General features: G+C 48.5%; 1 protein-coding gene across 2 annotated transcripts in view; it reads left to right on the forward strand.

The window, feature by feature from the left end:
* Positions 1-1,121: 1,121 nt before the first annotated feature.
* The window catches only part of NHSL2 (NHS like 2), a gene marked incomplete at both ends in the record, with an annotated part of 287,609 nt that continues 267,842 nt past the window's right edge, over positions 1,122-20,888 (forward strand). For both annotated transcript variants that reach the window (XM_084259199.1, XM_084259200.1), the window contains one exon: positions 1,122-1,401. In XM_084259199.1, coding sequence (XP_084115325.1) covers positions 1,122-1,401 — 280 coding nt within the window. The remainder of the gene's footprint in view (positions 1,402-20,888) is intronic.

Consider the following 20,888-nt stretch of genomic DNA (forward strand, 5'->3'; position numbering starts at 1 on the left):
CACACAGGGACTCTGCCTTACTGAGGATGCCGGTGAACCCCTCTTTTCTACCTTCTAGAATGGAGAGGAACCAGGACATGAGCACAGGGTTGCCCTCATGGAAAGCATGCATCACCTGGCTCCCATACCCCCGCCTTAGTGGGCACCCCAGGAGCCCAATGCCCACAGAGATGGGAGTCCATCTCAGCAGTTGGACCCGGCCAGGAGGAGAAGGCGGCCCTGGGCTCCTTAGGCCTAAACTATGGTGCAGCAGAGCCTTTCTTTCCCGAAATGAATGTCTTGTCCCAGAGAAGGTGGTTTTCATTCATTCGCTCAGCCCAGGCACTGTGGCACCCCTGGAGACACCATACTTCTGAGCACTGCAGTAAGCTCTTTGGTGCCCCCCTCTCATTTCCAAGCTCCTGGGCGTTGGAAGGCTGTACTCATAGCGTGCTCTTGCCAGCGCCTGGACCCAGGACACTTCTGGGGTGGAAAGCTACATGCATGAAGCCAGACTGGCCAGTCTCCGCTGCTAACTCTCTAGTGTGGGCGCCTGTGCGCTTGAATTTTCATTCTTTTATGAAGAAAAAGTTGAAGTTACAAAACAAAGCAGGAAGCAAGTGTAACCTTCAGTACTGGGGCTCGAATTCCGCAGGAGGACAGCGGGACACATGCAATAGGGAACCCCCCTCCACACACACATACAGAGGCACGCTCACACACACACACTCCACTCACGCAGACATTCCTCCTTTCACGCTCCAGCTCGCTCTTTTTACTCCTACTTCCCTTTCCCTCCGCTCCAGGATCAAGCGTTCATCTGCGAATCTCTGAGTGCAAAAGAAGGGGGGAAAAGGTGGCTAGGGGGATCCCGAAGTAGCAGAGCCAGGGAAGAGGAGGTGGAGAAAGGCGGGGAGGAGGAGGAGCCCAGCGAACAGGAGTCAGAGCGACCGGTGGCTCCCGCGAGTGTGCAGCCCCGGGGGGAACCGGCGCCCCAGGCTGGGAATCCGTGGGCCCGGCCGCCCCGCCGCCGTCTCCGGCGCCAAAGGGGCCGCGAGACCAGAGCCGGGCCGCCGCCCAGGGGCGCCTTTCTGTACCCGCCGCCGGCGCCGCGGGGCTAGTGCCCCGCGCCCGCGCCCGGGATGCCGTTTTACAGACGCACGGTGCTGCCCCGGCGCCTGTGCCCCAGCCGCCCACCGCAGCCGCTGGCCGAGCTCCGCGACGTGAGCCACCTGGCCGCGCTCAGCCTGCTCCGGCAGCTCGCCGACCTGTGCGGCCACTCGCTGGCTCTGCTCGAGGACCTCGAGGGGCACCTGCTGGCCCTGGGGCGCCGCACCCACAGCCTGTCCCGGCGCACCGCGCGCCTCCGCCGCCGCCTTCCCTGCCGCCTGCTCTGCCGGGAGGACGACGAGGACGAGCTAGGTAAACCGCGCCCGGGCGGCCGGCCGCCCCGCGTCTACCCCACCTCTGGGGGCGCCAGCGGCTCCGGGCTCTGTGCCCAGCCCCTTCCCCGGCCCTCCCCTTCCCTTCTCCCCCTTCCCCTGGCGGAGTGTGGGGATCCCGTTTCCCCGACTCCCCACCCGCCGCTTTCCCGCTGGAACTTCCTGCTGCCGGACCCGACCCAGCCGGGCTGTCCCAAATGGCCTTGTGCGCTCCGGACTCCTGGCCCTGGGCTGGCCGGCCGCCTCCTGGGGTCCGGGGGACGGAAGGAGGGGGCCCTCATGGGCACTGGGGAGCCGCAGGGCCAGGGTCGGCTTCGGCTTCAGCACACACCCCTGGCCCGAGGCGTCGACATCCCTGCGGCGGCGTCGCGAACCTAGTGGCCGCAGCCCTGGCATCTTTGCCCCAGACTAGAATCTCGGCCACCTAGGAAAGGCCGAGGGGGGGGGTGTATGGAGGGGGGAGGGAGGGGAGAGCCTGGCGGTGGTGCCCACTGGCTTCAATCTCGGCGATTTCGCGCTGGAGCCTGACCGAGGCTCCTACTCTGAAGACTGCCTGAGCACCCTCCCTCCTCTTCTCCCTGGCCTTAGGGGCCTCCGTGCCCCGAGTGGCTGCAGACCGGTTGTGGTGAAGGGGACCCTGACCCTGGCTTTGCTGGACCCCACTCCTAGGGGCCTTAGGGGCCGGCAGCACCTATGTGCCCTAGATAGCCATTTAAAGCAACTGTCTTCAGTTTCGGGATTTCTTTAGGGGCCAGCCATGCTTGAGAAACCCAGCGGCCCTGACCTAGCCCTGGCAGAAGCCGTGAGAGCGTAGGAGTCCTTGTCCTATACTCCTTTGCACGGCCAGCTCTGCATGAGGAATGGTGCAAATGCAGTGGCCCTTAGAGTGTGGGACTGTTACTGAAAGCAAGGGGACTGGATGTGCTGGAAATGCTGGCCATACCTGGGGCATGCCAGGGATCCGTGCCCATTGGCTCCTCTGTAAGGTTAGGGGTGAGGAGGAGCAGTGTGGCCAAAAACGTTTAGGTGGAGGCAGGGGCGGACTACTGGGTGACTTCTGAGTACAAGCTTGCAGCTCCCTGGGGAGTTCCCTGGTCAGCCCCTTCCTGCCGTGGAGGCCACTTGCCCCCACCCCTGCCAGTAAGAGAGGAGAGTCAGCTCCCATACCCCTCTTCAATAAGGTCTCTGACCTCTGAGGCAGAAGGTGGTGGTCACTGGTGGAGAAACACCACCCTGAGGGAAGAAGGGTGGGAGACACAGATGACTGCCAGAGGGAATGTGGATGGGGGACTGCAAAGCCCTGCTGGCTTGGGACCTGGAGAGCTGGGGCCCTGTCTGCTCAGTTCTCAGTTAACAAAGAGGGTGAGAAGGTCATTGTTGTGCCCCCTCCCCCACCCCACTGACTACCAGGATTAGCCTAGGGGAAATTTGATAAGTCAGCTTGGGGAGCAGTTTTCAGAATCCCCACACAACTTGCAGAGGGCCACCTACTGAGTTCAGCAGGGTAAATTAAGGACAGGGAGGAGGCTGTTTTGCAACTTGTACCCTTCTGTCCCCTGCAAGAGAGAGCTCCTGCCACTTGAGGGAAAGTGTGACTTCACGAGGTTGCCTGGGCACCTGCCCCTTCCCGAGGATCCCCTGAGTTACAGAGATGGTTTCCTGAGATGAATCTCTTTCAAGGCTGGGCAACAGTTCTGAGGACAAAGTGCACTCCTGTGGCTCCTTTGAAACTTACAAGAGACCTGAGAGAGTGGCCAGCTCCCATCTTCCCTGTGGTCTCTTGCCTTTGAGCACCACAGGTCTCTCAGCTCAGAGGCACAAGGGGGCTGCTGCCTAAATGGAACACAGCTCCCTTCACTGGGCAAGAAGGCTTGGTTTTTCCCTTTCCAGTCCAATGGCCTGGGTTAGGCTAGCCTTATGGCCTGGCCTCAGGCTCCCTCTGAGCTTGCCCAGCACGCTTTTCTCCTCAGGAGCTTTGGTTGTATAGCACTGAAATGAGATCTTCTCTGCAAAGATCTGAGCACGAGTGCTAACCTCATAGAGAGATGGGGCATGGGGGCACTGCCCTGTCTAGCACCGCCCTTGTCACTTGGGCATAAGCTTAACAACACTGAAGCTTCAGCAGACCATCTATTCTACTTGCACTCCACATGAATACATACCCTTTTCCCATGGCTGTCAGTTCTTGTCTTTTTTTCCCTTCCCCTGGGCCTCTTCCTGCCCGTACTCCTTTTCCCTTACTGGCCATTCTGCTTTTTTGTTTGACCCCAGGCGCAGGGAAGGAGACAGGAAGGTTGGAAGCAACATGGGCAGAGTGAGTGACCCCTGACGGGGCAGCAGATTCTAGTCTCCCAGCAGGGACAGCTTGGCCGCCACCTACAGACTGAGCAATGGCAGGTCAGACTGGCCCATAACCTTCAGGCTTGCAGAGACCAGCTTGCAGACTGGGCCCAGATCCTGGGGTGGGGGGGCAGGCCTTGTAGGAGGACAGGGGGAGGACGAGGAGAGAGATAGAAGAGCAGAAAGCTAGCATAAAAGGAGCCCACTGTGTCCTCGACACAGTGGGGTTCACAACCCACCTACCCCCAACTTCAAGGTTACAAGTGTGGGACTGGGCTGGCCTGGTTGCCTGGCAACCCCCTCTCCTCCACTGAAGGTTGTTCTTTGGTAACTTGAACCCCTTTGAGACTGTTCTAGGAGCTCTTGCCACTGCTAAGGGCGGTGGGGGGGGGGGATGGTGGAAGAAGAGAGGAGAGGGTCTGGTGCAGCACTGTAGCCGGCTCCTCTGGCTGCGGTTATAGCCGCACCCTTGGCACAGCCCCACCTTCTATAACTGGAAGTCGTCCTGGCATCTGGCTGCCAGTGGGATCCGTTTTATTGTATTTGTGCCCTGTGTGCCCTGTGCCCTCCTCTCAAGAATGGCGTGGTCAAGGCCAGTGGGAAACAGCTGCACACCTGCCTAGTCAACCCTGGCTTCATCATTCCTCTCTCAGACATCTGTGTATGGTGTGTAGGCGCTTGAATGATAATTACAAAAGCAGTCAGGCCATTGGCAAAGGAGGGGAGGGCTCCCACCTCCTGGATGAGCAAGAAGTTACTGAAGCATTAGGCAGCTCTAGGTATGGACCAGCGCTGGGGAGCTATCACGTTACACAAGCCCGTGAACTTGCTGTGGGAAAGATGCTCTGTTACTTCTTGTGATTATTCAGCTTGAACGCAGCCAGTTGGGGTTGAATAGTGGAAACTTTGTGTCTTGATGTAAAATTCCTGCCCCTTCATTTTCCAACTCTGTGGCAACTGATTTATGTTTACATCTTACCTCTGGTGTGAGGGGAGCTTGTATGTGAGGCAGGAAAAAATGAGCCTTACCCCGCTAGACTACAACCAGTCCACCATTAGTTGAGGTCACAGACCCTGGATCTGGCAGCCATCGCCTTGGCAAGGGGACATGACCTATGTGAGGAGGACCTTTGGAGACGTGGAACACTCTGCCAGGGCTCACTTTGTTTCTGTCCTACCTGTCACCCCTACAGACCCTTGGGACAGTAGTTGCACAGAGTAGGGAGGGGAGGCAAACCCATTTTCGCTTAAATACCATGAAATTCCTGGACTGCTTGATGGTATTTCCATGTGTTGAAAACATCTTCCTTGGAAAGCTGGACACTAACATGTCCACTAGGACTTCCTCCACTTTGCAAGCAAGAGATTTATTCTTCTCCTGGTTTAGACACATGAGCAAGCAGAGTCATAAAAATTCTCAGGGCGATGGAATAATAGAGTCATGGGGAAGGCTCACGTTATGACTCTCAGGATCATCTTTGGCCTTTACAAAGTAGACTGGGTGTCAGGAAGGAAGGTGGTGAATTTGCCTTCTCTGGTCCTGTGCTTCTCTGGCTTGGGCAGGGTCACCAAAAATTCAGTCAGGAACCATTATGGGCCTCATGAGGCCTGACTGCCGAGGCCCAGAAAGGGGAAGGGACTTGTCTAAAGGCACCCAGCTGGGTCAACACCTTGAGTCTGTGCCCAGTGCCAAAGAGGTGCTTGTGCCTCCCCATTTTCCCTATGGAAGCAATTCCAAAAGCCTTCCCATGAAATGTTGCTTTTAGCGATTACACAAAGCTCCACATGTACACTGAGACTTAAATGGCTCATTGGATGCTTTCGTTCCTCTCTGTCTCTCACCGCTGTTGTCGGTGGTCTCACTGTGGACTTAATGTGCCTGTTGAGGAATGTGGGGCTGGAGGAGTCACACAGCAGGTCAGATGCAAGAGGCATTGATCTAGAAGCCAGGCCTTCTGACATCTAAGCCAGTGAGCGCTCTGCCCTCTGCCATGTTCAAAGTCAGGTGGTCACTGAGCATCACTTGTGGCATTTGTTCTCGCTGGAGCATGACCTGTGTGAGGAATGGCTCCTGCGACCTTTGGGCACTGAGGGGATTGAAGAACAGACCCCTGTCAAAACTTGCAGGGCTGAGCTGGAGTGGAGGGGAGGGCCGAAGTTCAGCCTCCCACCACGTGGAGAATGCAAGTGGCCCGTCAGGCCCACCTGGTAAAACAAAAGACAGCCGCCTTTAAGCTTGAATGGGAAATAGCTTGCTTTGGAAGAAGAATTTTTGGGTGGAGAGGGTGGGCTAGGCCAATCACCCTGACACTGTCCCATGGAAGTCGCCATGCGTGGGGGTCTTTCACTCCTGAGCCTCCTGTCATCTCCCTTAAGGGAGCTTTCAATCCAGTAGTGGGCAGTGCTTGCCACACTGCACCTCCTGACTGTTTTCCCTTCTTTCAGCAGCCCCTGCTTGGCATTTGCAAAGGGACCTTTGTTAGAAAACCAAGGGGAATGAGAAAGTAAAATGATGACCAAAAATGTATTTAGCATACATGTTTCCAGAGGATGGATTTCTTACTCTTCAAAGCTTAAGTAGCTTAACAGGTTGAGCAGCTCTGCTGCTGTCTGCCTTGTCTGAGGGCCTCAATCACCTTCTCCTCAGATCGTTACTTTCTATTCTAAAGAGAGGGCACAACTTCACTTGGACCCTGTTGGCCACGCCCCCTCGCCCCTGTGCTGGGTGCTAGATACCCAGAAGCAAATAAGACCCAGTCTTTCCCTTCAGAGAGCTCCCAACTGAGTGGAGCATGGGCACATTTGCAGGAGGAAAACTGTAACCCCAAAGTTATAGAGACATGTGAACGACTCACAATGGAATGAAAACAAAAAAGGCTCCCGGTCTGCGGGGGTGGGTGCCGTGGTTTCCCACTTACTGCAGCTGCGGTGTCTGGGTTCAGGCTTCTCCTTCTCAGGTGGGTGAGAGCCGATGACCAGGACCCGTTCACACCCCAGAGGATTTTTTCCTTCAGCTGGTCTAAGGATGGAATTTGGACTCTGAATCTTCTAGGTAAAAACAGAAATAGAGACCGAACAATGACAAAAGGCTGCTGTGAATTCAGCAATGCTTTCCAGTAAATCTTAAACAGTCAGGTTTAAAATGACGACCTTTCCTCACACATGGGCGGAGGCGTGCTCATGCGTGTGGCCAGTGCATCTGCCCTGCATGCTGCAAGGGATTGCAGACTCCAGTCGTGGATTTCCCCAGAATCTTCAACCCTCAGTGGGGAACCACTGGCCTGCGCTTTCTGGTTCAAGCGGCCATCTCTTCCCTGTTCCCCATGTGTCCATGCTTTCACCCCAGTGAGCCCTCACTGACATTGTCAAGTCAGAGTTCACAAGATGACACGGTCTCTATCGACAAGCTATTTGGGCACCGCCCAACACAGGCCGTGTGTTGTCCGTTTGTGCCAGGAGGCCTGCCGCGAAGTGCTTTGTGGGGGTGGGCAGTGGTGCCCAGGACCACTAGGCATCACGACCTTCAATTTGGGAGGTTTGGGCAGTCAGGGACTTTCTGTCCCTCCCCAGCCCTCCCTTGCACACACACCCCCACTCTCTCCCTTCCCTTGCCTCTCTCCCTGCCTCCCTTCCTCTCTTCTTCCCTTTCCAATATGTAAGCTCCTCAACAGAATGTAAGCTCCTTGAAGGCAGGGGTATTCACCTGCTTTATCACTGCTTCTCCAACTCTGAAACTAGCACTTGGCACCTAATAGCCACTTAATAAATACCCATTAAATTGAACACCTCTCTTCTTTCTAGCTATTGCACATTGACTCAGCACCTGACTCTGGGTCTGGCCTTGTGCTGGTCCCTGGGGTCCAGGAGCCCATCTAGAAGGCAGCCCCACGTCTGTCCATCCACCCGGGAGAGCGCAGACTCACCCTCCTGCTGGGGAGGCGAGGCTGAGGGTCCAAGGGAAGGCAGACAGGTGCACCTGATTCAGCCCTGGGCTTGGAAGAGCCACCCAGAGGATGTGACATTGTTTGAGTTGTGAAGGACCCAGGCCAGTTGGAGAAGGAGGGGGAGGGAATTCCTGGCCGAGGAAATTCCTGGCTGGGGAAGTGGCCTGTGCAGGCCTGGATGTGGAGAGGGCTCATGTGGGGGAGGAAGGAACTCCAGTGCTTCAGGAGGACGGGGTACAAGGCACCTCCTGACTCAGAATGGGCCTCTGGTGCAGAGGCAGGGTGGGGAGAGCCTCACACCCTGTTTGCTGGCCAAGGAGCTGGCTACTGGAGCATGTCGGGAAGGTTAAAATGCCTGGTTAAAATGAAGATGTAATAGTAAGCGCACATTTTCTCCATGCACATTCAAGTTCTCATAATCTGCCTGCGCAGATGAGACCTGGGTCCCCTCGGCTCCTCCCTGCTTTGCAGAGCCAAGCCCGGGCCTCCCCAAAGACATCAGGCCAGGAGGGGTACCTAGCCATGGTGAGAAAGACAGAGGGGAGAAAGCTAGAGTCCACCTGCCTGGATGCCCCCAGCTGTGTGTATCCCGTTGCACAAGAAAGCTACAGCCATTCCTCATACCCCTGAATGTTTTGTGTGAGTGGGGACATTTGAGCTTTTGCTGCATCTATTATTTTATGTGTTCTTTCTCAATAGCCTGGATTCCTGAGAGCGGTTTGTAATCCATGCAGGGGGGAAATCAGAAAACTTATTTTTCCCATTGGAAAAGGGACTCAAAGAGGAGAGGAGCTTTCAAAATGATTCAGCTGTTTTTATTTTAACTGAAATCCTTTCCTCCAAGAATGGTGTAATTAACTGCCTGGCAATTTATAGTCTGATTCCCGGTATCTGCAAAAGAGCCAAGTTCATATTATCCTCCCGACTAGCAGGCCCTGAGGGGAGTGTGGTCTCCGCCACAGGCCTTGGGATCTCTCTGTTCATGCAAGAGGTTGTGTGCCACACTTGCCTGCAGTCCTGATGTTGTCTTTACATATTCTCAGCTCCTCTGCTCGGTGATTCTACATGGGGAATCTGATGCTAAAGATACAAGCGGGGCATGTGAGGAAAATGTTCAGGGGTGCTTACTGCATCTTTTGGTCCTTTATATTACTAACCAAAAAGGGGAAATAAGGGAAATATTACAACAGGGTCATAGTTGTAAATGTTGACAGGCCTGTGTAGATGGAATACTATTCAGCCAAGAGCTGTCATGCTCCAGGAAAGGTGAGATGCAAAAAATGATGCTAAGTGAAAAACCAGGGTATACAATTGCATGTACAATAGTGTTCAAACAGAGCACACACACAGACACAGACACATAAGAAAGATATGTGGATGATGGTAACCTCAGGGTGATGGGATGATAAGAGTGGTTGTGATTATATTTCCTCATAGCTTTCTGTATTTTTCAGGATTTCTAGTGTAAACATCATTCACAAATAGCAAAAAAAGCAGTGACTGACACCTTACAGAGATGCTTCTTGGGATTTGGCAGCAGCAGCTGTGGGTTAAGCCCCCCTTGCTCAGCAGTGATTCTCTGACTCTGGCTTCTCCGAGCCACAGTTCCTCATCTGCACAAGGGGGTTACCACTCCGCAGTCCAGGGGGCTGTTATGAGGACCCCACACAATGCATGTCAAATGCCTGGCGTGCTGGTCATGATCACACACACCCTCACCAAACTCTAACTAGGATGATGAATCCACGAAAGCCTCTGAGATCGCAGGTTGGGGTACTAACAGGATGAAGTCATCGTGAGGATGTCTCCTAGCCAGTTCCGTACTGCAGCCCTTCTTCCCTTTTCCAGAATATGTGAAGAATGCCTGTGTGCCCAGGGCGGAGAGGATTTTCCTTTCCTTTGGCTCCGCCTTCCTTCTCCCCCACTGACATCTGTTCACTGCCACGCCAACTAAGGGGAAAACAGTCTTTGGAACTGAAGCCGAGGTCCCCCCGAGAGTCCTGGCAGCTATGAGGTGTTTCTTGTCACGGGAAAAATGTGGTGCTGGCTGACCACAGGGCCTGCCAGGCCGGGATGCCAAGTGGGGAGGCTTTAAGGAAGCAGCAGAGGGTGGGCGCAGGCCACACAGCTGGGCTGCGTCCCCCACCTTGCGTCAGAGCTCTGGCCCACGGGACCCGCTGGCACTCTATTCACCTCTTCCCTTGGGATGTGTGCATGGCTCCTGGCTCCACTCACCAGTTCGACAGAACCAGCTGGGTTAGTGGGTGAAGGAACAACTTCTTCTCACAAAACCCAGGGGGCTATGGGTTTTCCAATGAGGGGTTGGTCAGTTTGCCTGAGGGTCCAGCGGGCCTGACTCTCTCTCACCAGTGTGGCGACGGAGCAGCTAGGCCTGAGCTCACAGGCGGGCGGCCTTGAGGTCATGGGCATGCCTCACTGTGTCTGCACGATGCCCAAACCCTCAGACAGTTCAGTCACCTCCCTAGACACAGTCCTTCCTGCTGCTTGTCTGACTGCATCTCTCATTTTTCATCGCAGCCAAAAATGCAGATCCTGACCGCCAATGTGAATGACTGGGGAGCTTAAAACAAATCGCCAATGCCACGGCCCCACCCCATACCAACAATACCTCAGTTTTGGGGGATAAGGCCAGGGACCAGGAGTTTTATAAAGATCCCTAGCTGATTCTAATATGCAGCTGGGGTTGAGAACCACCATGAAGGTAAACATGGTTAAGGCTGGAAGAGACCAGTCCAGTGTTTCCCAAACTTTTCTGACCACGTCATCCTTGACAAGTGATCATAAATTTGTGGCTAGGGAGCGCAAAGTAGAGCAGGCTTAGATTAAAGCAAGTGATAAAAAATGATCTCACGGATGAATTGGTGGTAATGATACCTACTTAGATAATCTGCTTTCTGACTTTGCAAGAGAACAAGGGAAATCATAAAAATGAAGCCCTTTTGTTTCATTGATAAAGAGAATAAACACATGTTCAGGTAAAGTGAAACATCTTTTATTTTACATCTTCTTACTATAGCCTGTCACCCTAAACCACTAACATTTTAAATGAGAACAGCGTTTTTTTGTTTGTAGCCACTCAGCATCACCTATGACGTTACTGGCTGGATCCCTACATCAGGTCACCCCCCAAATTACTTCTTTTTGCAAGAGAATATAAAGTTTTCACCATGTCCAGGGTTTGGGGGGCACAGGGAAGAGGAAGGAAACTTCCACTTAGTAATACTTGTGGTGGGGATAGGCTGTGCCGGAGTCACCAACAGAAGAGGAAAAGGTTGCGCCTCAATAATAGTGCACAATCATGAGAACAACTGAATAAATGAGTTCAGTGTGTGAACCCCTTATCTACTTCAACAAAGGCAACTTAGGAAAAAAGTGTCTGTTTTTGAGTGTCTTCCCTTCATGATTTCATAGAACTGCAGAATGTGGATCCAGAGCAACAGGTGAGCAGAGGAGAGGACTGGCCGGGTCAGTGGCATGTGTTTGCTCTTCTGGGGAAGAGCCTCCCCTGTGCCTATTTTGCAACCCCTGGTTTCTTCACTTAGGTGACCGGATCAGCAGCCCCTGGGAAATGCTTGGGCATGGGGCACGAGGAGGAGGGGAGTGAGAGAGGGGGCACTTTTAGTCTCCCCGCTCCCTGCTGTGATCAGAGGGGAGAGATGCCAAAGGCAACCCCTAGAGTTTGTCCCCCAAGCAATTACCTACTGCCTAGGATGGGCAAGGCGGCATCCAGAAGAGGTGCGAGACTGCAGAGGAATCTGTGTAAGAAGGTGGGCAAGTGTGTTTTCAGGAACAGTTCTGCTTAAAATGGTGAAAATTAAAGAAAAGTCAGTAGTAAAAAGGGGTGGCAGTCCAGCTCCAGGGAAGCTTTACTATTATGAGAGATTCCTTTCTTGAGGATTCTAGATAGCTAAGTCCCACTCTATTCTGGTGTGTGGCTTGTACTGCTTCCTGGAATGAGTTCCACAAGTTTACTTCCCATTTTGAAACAGCTCAGTGAAGTCTTTCCCCCATAATTCCATATTAATGAAAATCGCTGATTAGGAAACAAATTAACATTAGACTGCAGAGAGGTTTTACATGTTGTGCCTGCAAGTTCAAAACTGCTGGGTGCACGCGGGAGGGCTTGGAGAGCGAGGGGAAGAAGGAAGTGATGATATGGACTCTCCATCCACTGAACATATATTGTGCTCTTTTCAGTGGCAGCAGGAGCAAAGGGCAGATAGGTGTCCCCCACGGGTGGAGGGGTGGTGAAATTATTGTGGAGGGGTGGTGAAATTGTCTTTGCTCCATGGAGCAATGTGGAAAATGCACCCCTTTGGGTGGGATTATTCGACAAGGCTCATTCTCTGGGCATAGTGATTAGAAATACTCATGTGCTCTATTAGTAGGTAGTAGTTCTATTAGCTTGATGGTTAATAGTCATAACTATTAAAAATGGAGCATCCCCTCATGGACCAATGTTAAAGTCACACTTTTAAGTATAATAATGAAGTAAAAATACCCCTTTCTCCATGTGCAATCAGACAGGGCGTTGCATTTGCCTGACTTTCTTCCCTGACATAAGATCCTTTTTCAGTGCGCCCCTGTAGTAACACAACTGGGGCAATAGTGCAGGCTGTTTTATAGTGCCCAGTGCCAGGCCAGTTACCAGGCATGCAGACAGATGTAAGAGCTAGACTTGGTTCTTGAGGAATTTATAGAACACCCCCTCCTAATGCTACCCTCTTTAACTCTCCCCAATGCTGCACACTCCGCCAGTGCTGCAACTCTCCTGGGAGAGCTTCCCTTTGTGGTACAGAATGTCTTCAGTCCATTTGCTGCTGCTGACGGAGGGCCATGCTGCTCTGCCTGCCTCTCCAGGCTAATGGTCTACCTTCTCTAGGGCTAATTTTTCACTGTGACGACTTGTTACTTCTGGATTGTACATGGAGAATGTGGCCATCATCTCCTATCTGTTATTAAACTTTGTGGTGTTCTGTTTAAGATGGTGAGTTTGGGCGTAGCTGAGATAATTCCCCAACCCCCTTTAGTTTTCATGTTCTTTAATAAAGGCAAGCACTTTGTTTCTAATCTGGTGAGTCAGAGCAGGCTTAAAGGGCTAACTCCCACTTAACTCATTGCACTAGGACTGTGTCAGGCATTGGTGACACTGAATTGATAAGACTTACCTTTTGTTCTTGATTCCTCCCCCTCACCATTTGTCCTTACATTTTAAATTCATTCAAATGGTTTTTACCCCCACATCTCACCTGCTTCCCTCCTATATCCCCTCTACCCTTTTCCCTATCCCTCTGGTAACCATTATTATTATTATTATTTTTGCTGAGTTCAAATTTTTTTCTACTGTTTGAGTATGATTGCTTTTTAGGTTTTTACATTCCATAAATGAGTGAAATCAGCTGAAAAATTTCACTTTTTTTACTGACATCACTCAATATAATCACCTCAAGATCCATCCATTTTATGCCAAATGCCACCGCTTCATCTTTCTTCACAGCTGTGTAATATTCCATTGAATATATGCTCCACAGTTTCTCTAGCCATTCATCTGTTGAAGGGCATTTGGGTTGGTTCCATGATTTGGCAATTGTAAATAGTGCTGCTATGTACACAGGTGTAGTTCTTTCTGTATTGGATTTTTCATGTCATTTGTATAAATACCTAATAATGGTATTGCTGGGTCATACAGAATTTCCATTTTTGTTTTCTTGAGAAATTTTGTACTGTTTTCCACAGGGGCTATGCCAACTTGCATTTCCACTAACAGTGGATGAGAGTTCCTTTTTCACTACAACTTTGTTGACATGTGTTAATTCCATTCTTTTTAATTATGCTCCAGTCTCACAGGGGTGTAGTGGTATCTAAGTGCAACTTATTTATTTATTTACATGCTTTCCCCCATTTTTTTCTTTTTTTTAAGAAAAGATTTATTTAGTTATGCATCCAAGAACTGGGATACAGGCCAGAATTGGGGGGCTGTGAGAGGATTCACCAGAGACAGAGTGGGGAACAGAACAGGCAGAATGACTGACATACACTGCTGAGGGGAGCAGCAGGCGAGACAGGAGAGGTCTGCTGCACCATGTGGGTAACTCCCTGACTGGCCAGGGATGAAACTCGTGCTGCAGAGGCTGCGGATAGCTTCACAGTGCTGTGCCTAACCGCTTGCGCCATCAGGGAAGCCCCACTTTCTTCTTCCTTTTTTTTTTTTATTTTTTAGTTGTTTCTTGACCCTAATCCACCCATTCAATTGTTTCTTTTTCTTTTTTGTTATTATTTTATATATATTTTTTACATCATTCTTCATTTTTGTACAATATATGTTTTATTATCTCGGGTATAGTCCCATGGAATACCCACCACCAATTCACCCACGTACCATCACCGTAGTCCCTTGTGTGATTCCCACCCCTGTTTTCATCAAACTCCCTCCTAACCTTTATAGAATGTCTCTGGTTTATAGTTGCCTGTTGATTTTGATTTTTACTTTATTATAATTACTTTTTTTTCCTGATCCCTTATTTGGATCCCCTACATTCCTCCTATAAGTCTGAAACCATCCAATATTTTTCTTTTTCTTTCTGGCGTATTTCACTGAGCATGATCCCTTCTAGCTCCAACCATGCTGCTGAGAATGGCATGAGTTTATCTTTTTTGATTGCTGAGTAATATTCCATTGTGTGTATATGTACCACATCTTCTTGATCCAGTCATCTATTTTGGGGCATTTGTGTTGTTTCCATAGCTTACCTATGTAAATAGTACTTCAATAAATGTAGGGGTCAGTGCAGTTTAAATTTGCATTACTCTTCTAATGAGTGATGGTGAACATTTTTTCATATGTCTGTAGGCCATCTGAACATATTCTTTTTTTTTTTAAAGATTTATTCATTTATACATACAAGAACTGGGGTACAGGCCAGAGGCATGGGGGCGGGGTGAGAGGATTCACCAGAGACAGTGGGGAACAGAACAGGCAGATTGACTGAAATATACTACTGAGGGGAGCAGCAGGCGAGTTAGGAGAGGTCTGCTGCCACCATGTGGGTAGCTCCTTGGGGGGGATCGAACTCATGTTGCAGTGGCTGCGGATAGCTTCATAGATTGCGTCTTAACCCCTTGTGCCACCAGGGAGGGCCCATCTGAACATATTCTTTAGGGAAGTGTCTATTGAGGTCCTTTGCTCATTTTTTTTTTTAAATAGGCCATTTGTCTCTTTGTTGTGGAATTGTGTAAATACTTTTAAATTTGGGGATTAACCCCTTGTCAGATGTATGGTATGAAAATATTTTTGCCTGGGCTGTTGGGTTTGCTGATGCTGCCGCCACTGCAGCTGCCACTGCCAGGTCCCAGCTAGAACCAAGCTTGGGATCTAAGCACCATATGAAACCGGCGTGTGCTGGTACCGTGATTATAGCTGCTGCTGATTTTTTTTTCACCCTGTAATCATCGGCAATGCCACCACTGCCCAATCCAAGCCACAGACCCTGACCACTCTTGGCTGCATTGGAAATCTGAGACTTCTTGACACCCCACAGGAGATAACAGATCCTGAGACTATCCCACTCAGCCTTATGGCACCCCCCAGCGGACCAGGCTAAAACAGCAGCCGCACTTCTTGGGAACCAACAGAGTCCTAAGTTGCAATTCTCCACACACACACCCTTTTTATGTTTATTTGTTTATTTTCCATCTCTTTTCCCCCTTTTCATCTGTTTTTGTTTTTTCTATTTTACTATTTCTATTTCTCTCCATTCTATCATCATTACTATTACTTTCTTTTCCTTTCCTTCCTCTTTGTCCTCCTTTCTCTTCTCTCTCTGTTGCATATTTTATTCTTTTCCACTCTCACCTTTTATCTCTTTTTTTTATTGACTTTTCATTCTTCTTTTTATCATCTTTCTTCCTATGCTCTCTACTTTCTTTATCTCTGCTCTCCAGAGCCACAACCCAGAGGGACCTAGCAGTTCAACGTAGAAGTACATTCCACATAGCCTGCAGGCTCCTCCCAGTGGATTGGGACTCAGCTTGTGCCTGGTGGTGCAGCGCGTCACAGAAGACTTCTTGACTACCCCAGGCTGAGACATTGGATCCAATTATGTGTATGGGGGCTGGGAGGCAGGGCTCCTGGGGCAAATGACAGCTCATGACATCTGCCACAGTAGAAGTAGAAGTAAACCTAGGTGGGAGCAACAGGAAGCCCCTACCCTGAAGCCCCACCAACCTCAGCAATCACTGATGCCCAGTAGGAGAGCCTGCAAGAGCCATCGCTGACATTAACCACCTGGCAGATGTGTACCTAGGTGGGAACTACAGGTACACCACAACTGCCAACTCTGGTGGCCCCCAATGCTCTGGGAGGAGCAACTAGAAATCCCACCTGCCTTCAGCAGTGGTTCAGCTGAAGAGAGGAGGGGGTAGCTACAAGAGCCCCCACCCCTACCTCTATCAACCAGCCACAGTGGCCCAGGCACAAGGCAGATACATCCACACCCCAGCAAGACAACTCAGAAGTCATGTCTGCCAAGACAAGTGGTACAAGGGCACTACAAGTAGAGCGAAGCCAAAGGCAAACAACAGGAAGAAAGAAAAATACAAGTGATCAAGAAGGTTCTCCTGAGAACAATACACTGTAGAAAGAAAGTCAACTTCCAGGACCCAAAAACATGGACACAGAAGACTATCTCTGCCTGACAGACAAAGAATTCAGAATTACCATGATGAAAACAATAAAAGAGTTAAGAGAAAACTCAGGAAAGGAAAAGAAAACAATCAACGAACTGAGGAATGAGAATGGATCCTTAAAGAAGAAATTAAAGGAACTGAAGGATATTCAAAGTTTAATGGGGGAGCTAAAGAATTCTGGGAAAAGCCATGAAAATAGAATAGAAGAAATGGAAGAGTGAATCAGTACTCTCGAAGCTACAGATATAAAAAGAACCAAAAAAGAAAAGGAAAGAGAGGTACAAAGGAAAAAGAATGAAGAACCACTTTGAGAACTATCTGACAGACACCACAAGGAAAGGAAATATAAGCATCATAGGAATCCCAGAAGGTGAAGAGAGAGACAAAGGAACCAAGAAACTATTCAATGAAATAATAGAAAAGCACTTCCCAAGCATGAAGAAGGAAATGAAAACAGACATACAGGAAGCCAGAAGAACACCCAACAACCACAATGAAAGGAAAACTACAGCAAGACACATAATAGTAAAGTTTCCAAGCGTCCAAGACAAGGAAAGAATAATGAAGCTCACAAGGGGGAAGAAACAGATAATCTATAAAGGAAAACCATTTAGGTTGACATCAGACTTCTCTGAAGAAACACTATGGGCAAGAAGAGAATGGAATTACATATTCAACAAACTCCAATACAAAAAATGCCAGCCAAGAATACTTTACCCTGCAAAGCTCTCATTCCTCTATACAGGAAAAATAAGGACCTTGTCAGACAAAATCTTCAGAAATTTATTACCAATAAACCCCCACTCCAAAAAAATTACAAGAAACCTTAAAGTCTAAACCAACAGAGGAATGAATAGGAAAAACAGAATAAGGTGTGGCTTTCAATTTTTTCCATTGGTTTGAGTTTCTGTTTTTGTTCTAGTACCCTACTGCTTTCATTACTGTTGCTTTTAATATTGTTTGAAGTGTGCTGCCTCCATTTCTCTTCTTTTCTCTCAAGATTGTTTTGTTTATTTGAGGACTTTTGTGGTTCCATATAAATTTGATGGTTGTTTGTTCTAATTCCTTTAAAAAGTCATTTAATATGTATTGCAGTAAATCTGTAAATTGCTTTTCATAATATGGCCATTTTAATGATGCTAATACTTTCTACCCATGAGCACAGGATATCTTTCCATTTCTTTGTGTCTTCTTTTATTTCCTTTCATGGAGTTTTATAGTTTTCATTGTATAGTTCCTTCACCTTCATTAAATTTATTACCAGGTATTTCTTTCTGGTTGAGGTGATTATAAATGGAATTGTATTGCATACTTACCTTTCTTCTGATACACTGTTCACATATAGAAATGCCAGTGATTTTTGTGTATTGATTTTGTACCCTGCCACCTTAATATATTCATTTACTATTTTTAAAAGTTTTTTTGTTGAATCTTTTGGCTTCTCTATGTATATTAGCATGTCATCTGCAAATAGTGACAGTTTGATTACTTTTCCAAACTGGAATTTTTTCATGTCTTTTTCTTGCTTCATTGCTTCCGCTAGGACTTCCAGGACTCTGTTGAATAACAGTGGGGATATATTGGAGATCCCTAGGGTGTAAAGTGCTGAGACAATGAGAATGTTGGGGGTATGACCTGAAGACTGGTCAGCATGGGTTGGAAGACTGGCCTGTGTCCAGGTCACGACAGTCTTTCTTGTCTCTGCACTTCATGCCTCAGGGGCCTCCGACATCGACAGTGGGCATTCCTGTCTTCTTTCTGAGCTTAGTAGAAATGCTTTTTCAGCTTTTTACCAGTGAGTATGATATTGGCCATCTTTTGTCATATATGGCTTTTATAATATTTAAAAAGCTTCCATTATTCCTATTTGGGGGAGAATTTTTATCATAAATGGATCTTGTCAAATGCTTTTTCATCCTCTATTGAGATGATTATGTGAATTTTGTCTTCCTTTTTGCTAATGGATGTTATTGATTGATTTATATATATTGAATAAGCCTTGTATCCCTGGGATGAAGAGTAGTTGATCATGGTGGACAGTTCTCTTGATATGTTGCAGTATTCAGTGTGCTAGGATTTTGTTGAGGATTTTTGTATCTGTGTGCAACAGAGATATTGGTCTATAATTTTCCTTTTTTGTACTATATTTGATTGGTTTGTTTGCTGACCTCATGAAGTTTATTGGGAAGTTTTCCTCTTTGCAATTTCTTGGAAGAGTGTGAGTGGGATCGGTATTAGATACTCTATAGTTTTGGTAGAAATCACTGGAGAAGCCATCTGTCCTGGGCTATTGTTCTTGGGGAGACTTTTTATTACTCTTTTGATTTCAGTGCTTGTGATTAGACTGTTTAGGCTGTCTCCCTCTTTTTTTTGTAAAGATTTTATTTATTTATTTATTTATTTGTTTGTTTGTTTATTTATTTATTTATACAAGAACTGGGGTAAAGGCCAGATGTGCGGGAGGGTGAGAGGATTCGCCAGAGACAGAGAGGGGGACAGAACAGGCAGACTGACGAAATACACTGCTGAGGGGAGCAGCGGGTGAGACAGGAGAGGTCTGTTTTGCCATGCAGGACCCTAGCCTGCCGGCCGGGCTCAAACCACCACTGCAGAGGCTGCAGCCAGCTTCACAGCGCGGCGTTCAACCACCTGCGCCACCAAGGGGGCCCTGGGCTGTCTCATCCTGGTTCAATCTTGGAACATTGTATGAGTCTAAGAATTTGTCTATTTCTTCTACGTTGTCTAATTTGTTTGCATAGAGACTTTCATAATAGGTTCTTATGACCCTGTGTATTTCTGTAGTATCTGTTGCCTCTTTCATTTTTGAATCTAATGATTTGTGTTTTCTCTCTTTGTAAAAACAGCTAATGGCTTGTCAATTTTATTTTTTTCAAAGAAACAACTCTTGGTTTCACTGACTGTCTTTTTAGACTGTCTTTTTGTTTTGTATTTCATTTATTCCTGCTCTCATTTTTTTATTCCTTGCCTTCTACTGGTTTTTAGGGTGATTTCTCTTTTTCTAGTTTCTTCAACTGCAGAGTTAGATTGTTAAATTGAGATACTTCTTGTTTTTTTTTTTTTTACTTGTGCGTGGCCTGTATTGCTCTAAACTTCCTTTGTAGTACTGCTTCTATTTATTTATTATTTTTAAAAATATTTTTATTTTTATTTGATGCATACAAGAGCTGGGGTACAGGCCAGAGGTGTGGGGGGTGAGAGGATTCACCAGAGGCAGAGCGGGGAACAGAACAGTAGATCAACTGAAGTACACTGCTAAGGGGAGGAGTGGGCAAGGCATGAGAGGTCTGCTGTGCCATGTGAGATGCTTCCTGGCTGGCTGGGGATCGAACTCACACTGCAGAGTCTGAGGACAGCTTCACAGGCTGCATCTTAACCCCTTGCGCCACCAGGGAGGCACTGTAGTACTGCTTTTAAAGCATCTTGAATGCTAACATTGCTTGACAGTGTGGGCGAAGACAGTATGGAAGGAGACAACCTCACTTCAGACTTCTGAGGCCTATGTGAAAAGCATAGAGCACCAGAGGCAGGGGATGTACCCCATAGCCTTTGCCAATCTTGTTTCCTCAAAACAACTATTCCTCCATCAGGACTCCCCTCCTCTTTATAGCCATCTGACTCCTTCAGCTATCTTCTGTCTGTGCTTTGTCTGCTTCTGCAATGCTTAGTTTCTCCAGGTGACCCAGACAGGGAGGAGATAGCAGAGGCACCTATGGATTGATACGTCTTGAATTCGTTTATTTTCTTTCCTTTACCACCCCATTGAAAATAATATGACTGTTTTCTTGGGAGAACAGCCTGGCCATTTCTTGGCTTAAGATGAGATAGAAGCCAGAAGTTAGCATTCTCTCTCTTTAAAAATTTGTTCCTGGGCCTCCCCTGGTGGCGCAGCGGTTGAGTGCTGGGCTGCAAGGCTGACCGCAGCCTCTGCAGTGCCCGTTCATTCCCTGGCCGCCGGCGAGGGTCCCACACACACAAAAAAAGTTTGTTCCTGTTGTAAAGGTTTCAAGGATTTGGAAACAGGGTAGAAGTACTGTGGTATGGCCTCCCTAGTGGCCTAGGGGTTAAGTCTCAGAGCTCTCACTGCAACAGCCTACTACGACAGCCTGAGTTAGATCCCCGGCCAGGGAACTAACCCACATAGCTCAGCAGACCGCTCCTGTCTTGCCCGCTGCTCCCCTCAGCAGTGTATTTCAGTCAATATGCCTGTTCTGTTCCCCACTCTGTCTCTGGTGAATCCTCTCACCACCACACCCCCACACACCTCTGGCCTACACCCCAGCTCATCTACACAAAAATAAATAAATAAACAAACAAACAAATAAATAATCTTAAAATAAAGAAGTACAGACGTCTCAGACTTTAAGTTTAGATGAACTTCATGGGTTTCCTCCACCCCACAGGAAATCAGAATTACATTAGGTCTTTGTGGGCTGGTAACAAGTCTTTAGATGTAGAA

Source organism: Talpa europaea, assembly GCF_964194135.1.
Source record: "Talpa europaea genome assembly, chromosome: X".
Taxonomy (NCBI): domain Eukaryota; kingdom Metazoa; phylum Chordata; class Mammalia; order Eulipotyphla; family Talpidae; genus Talpa; species Talpa europaea.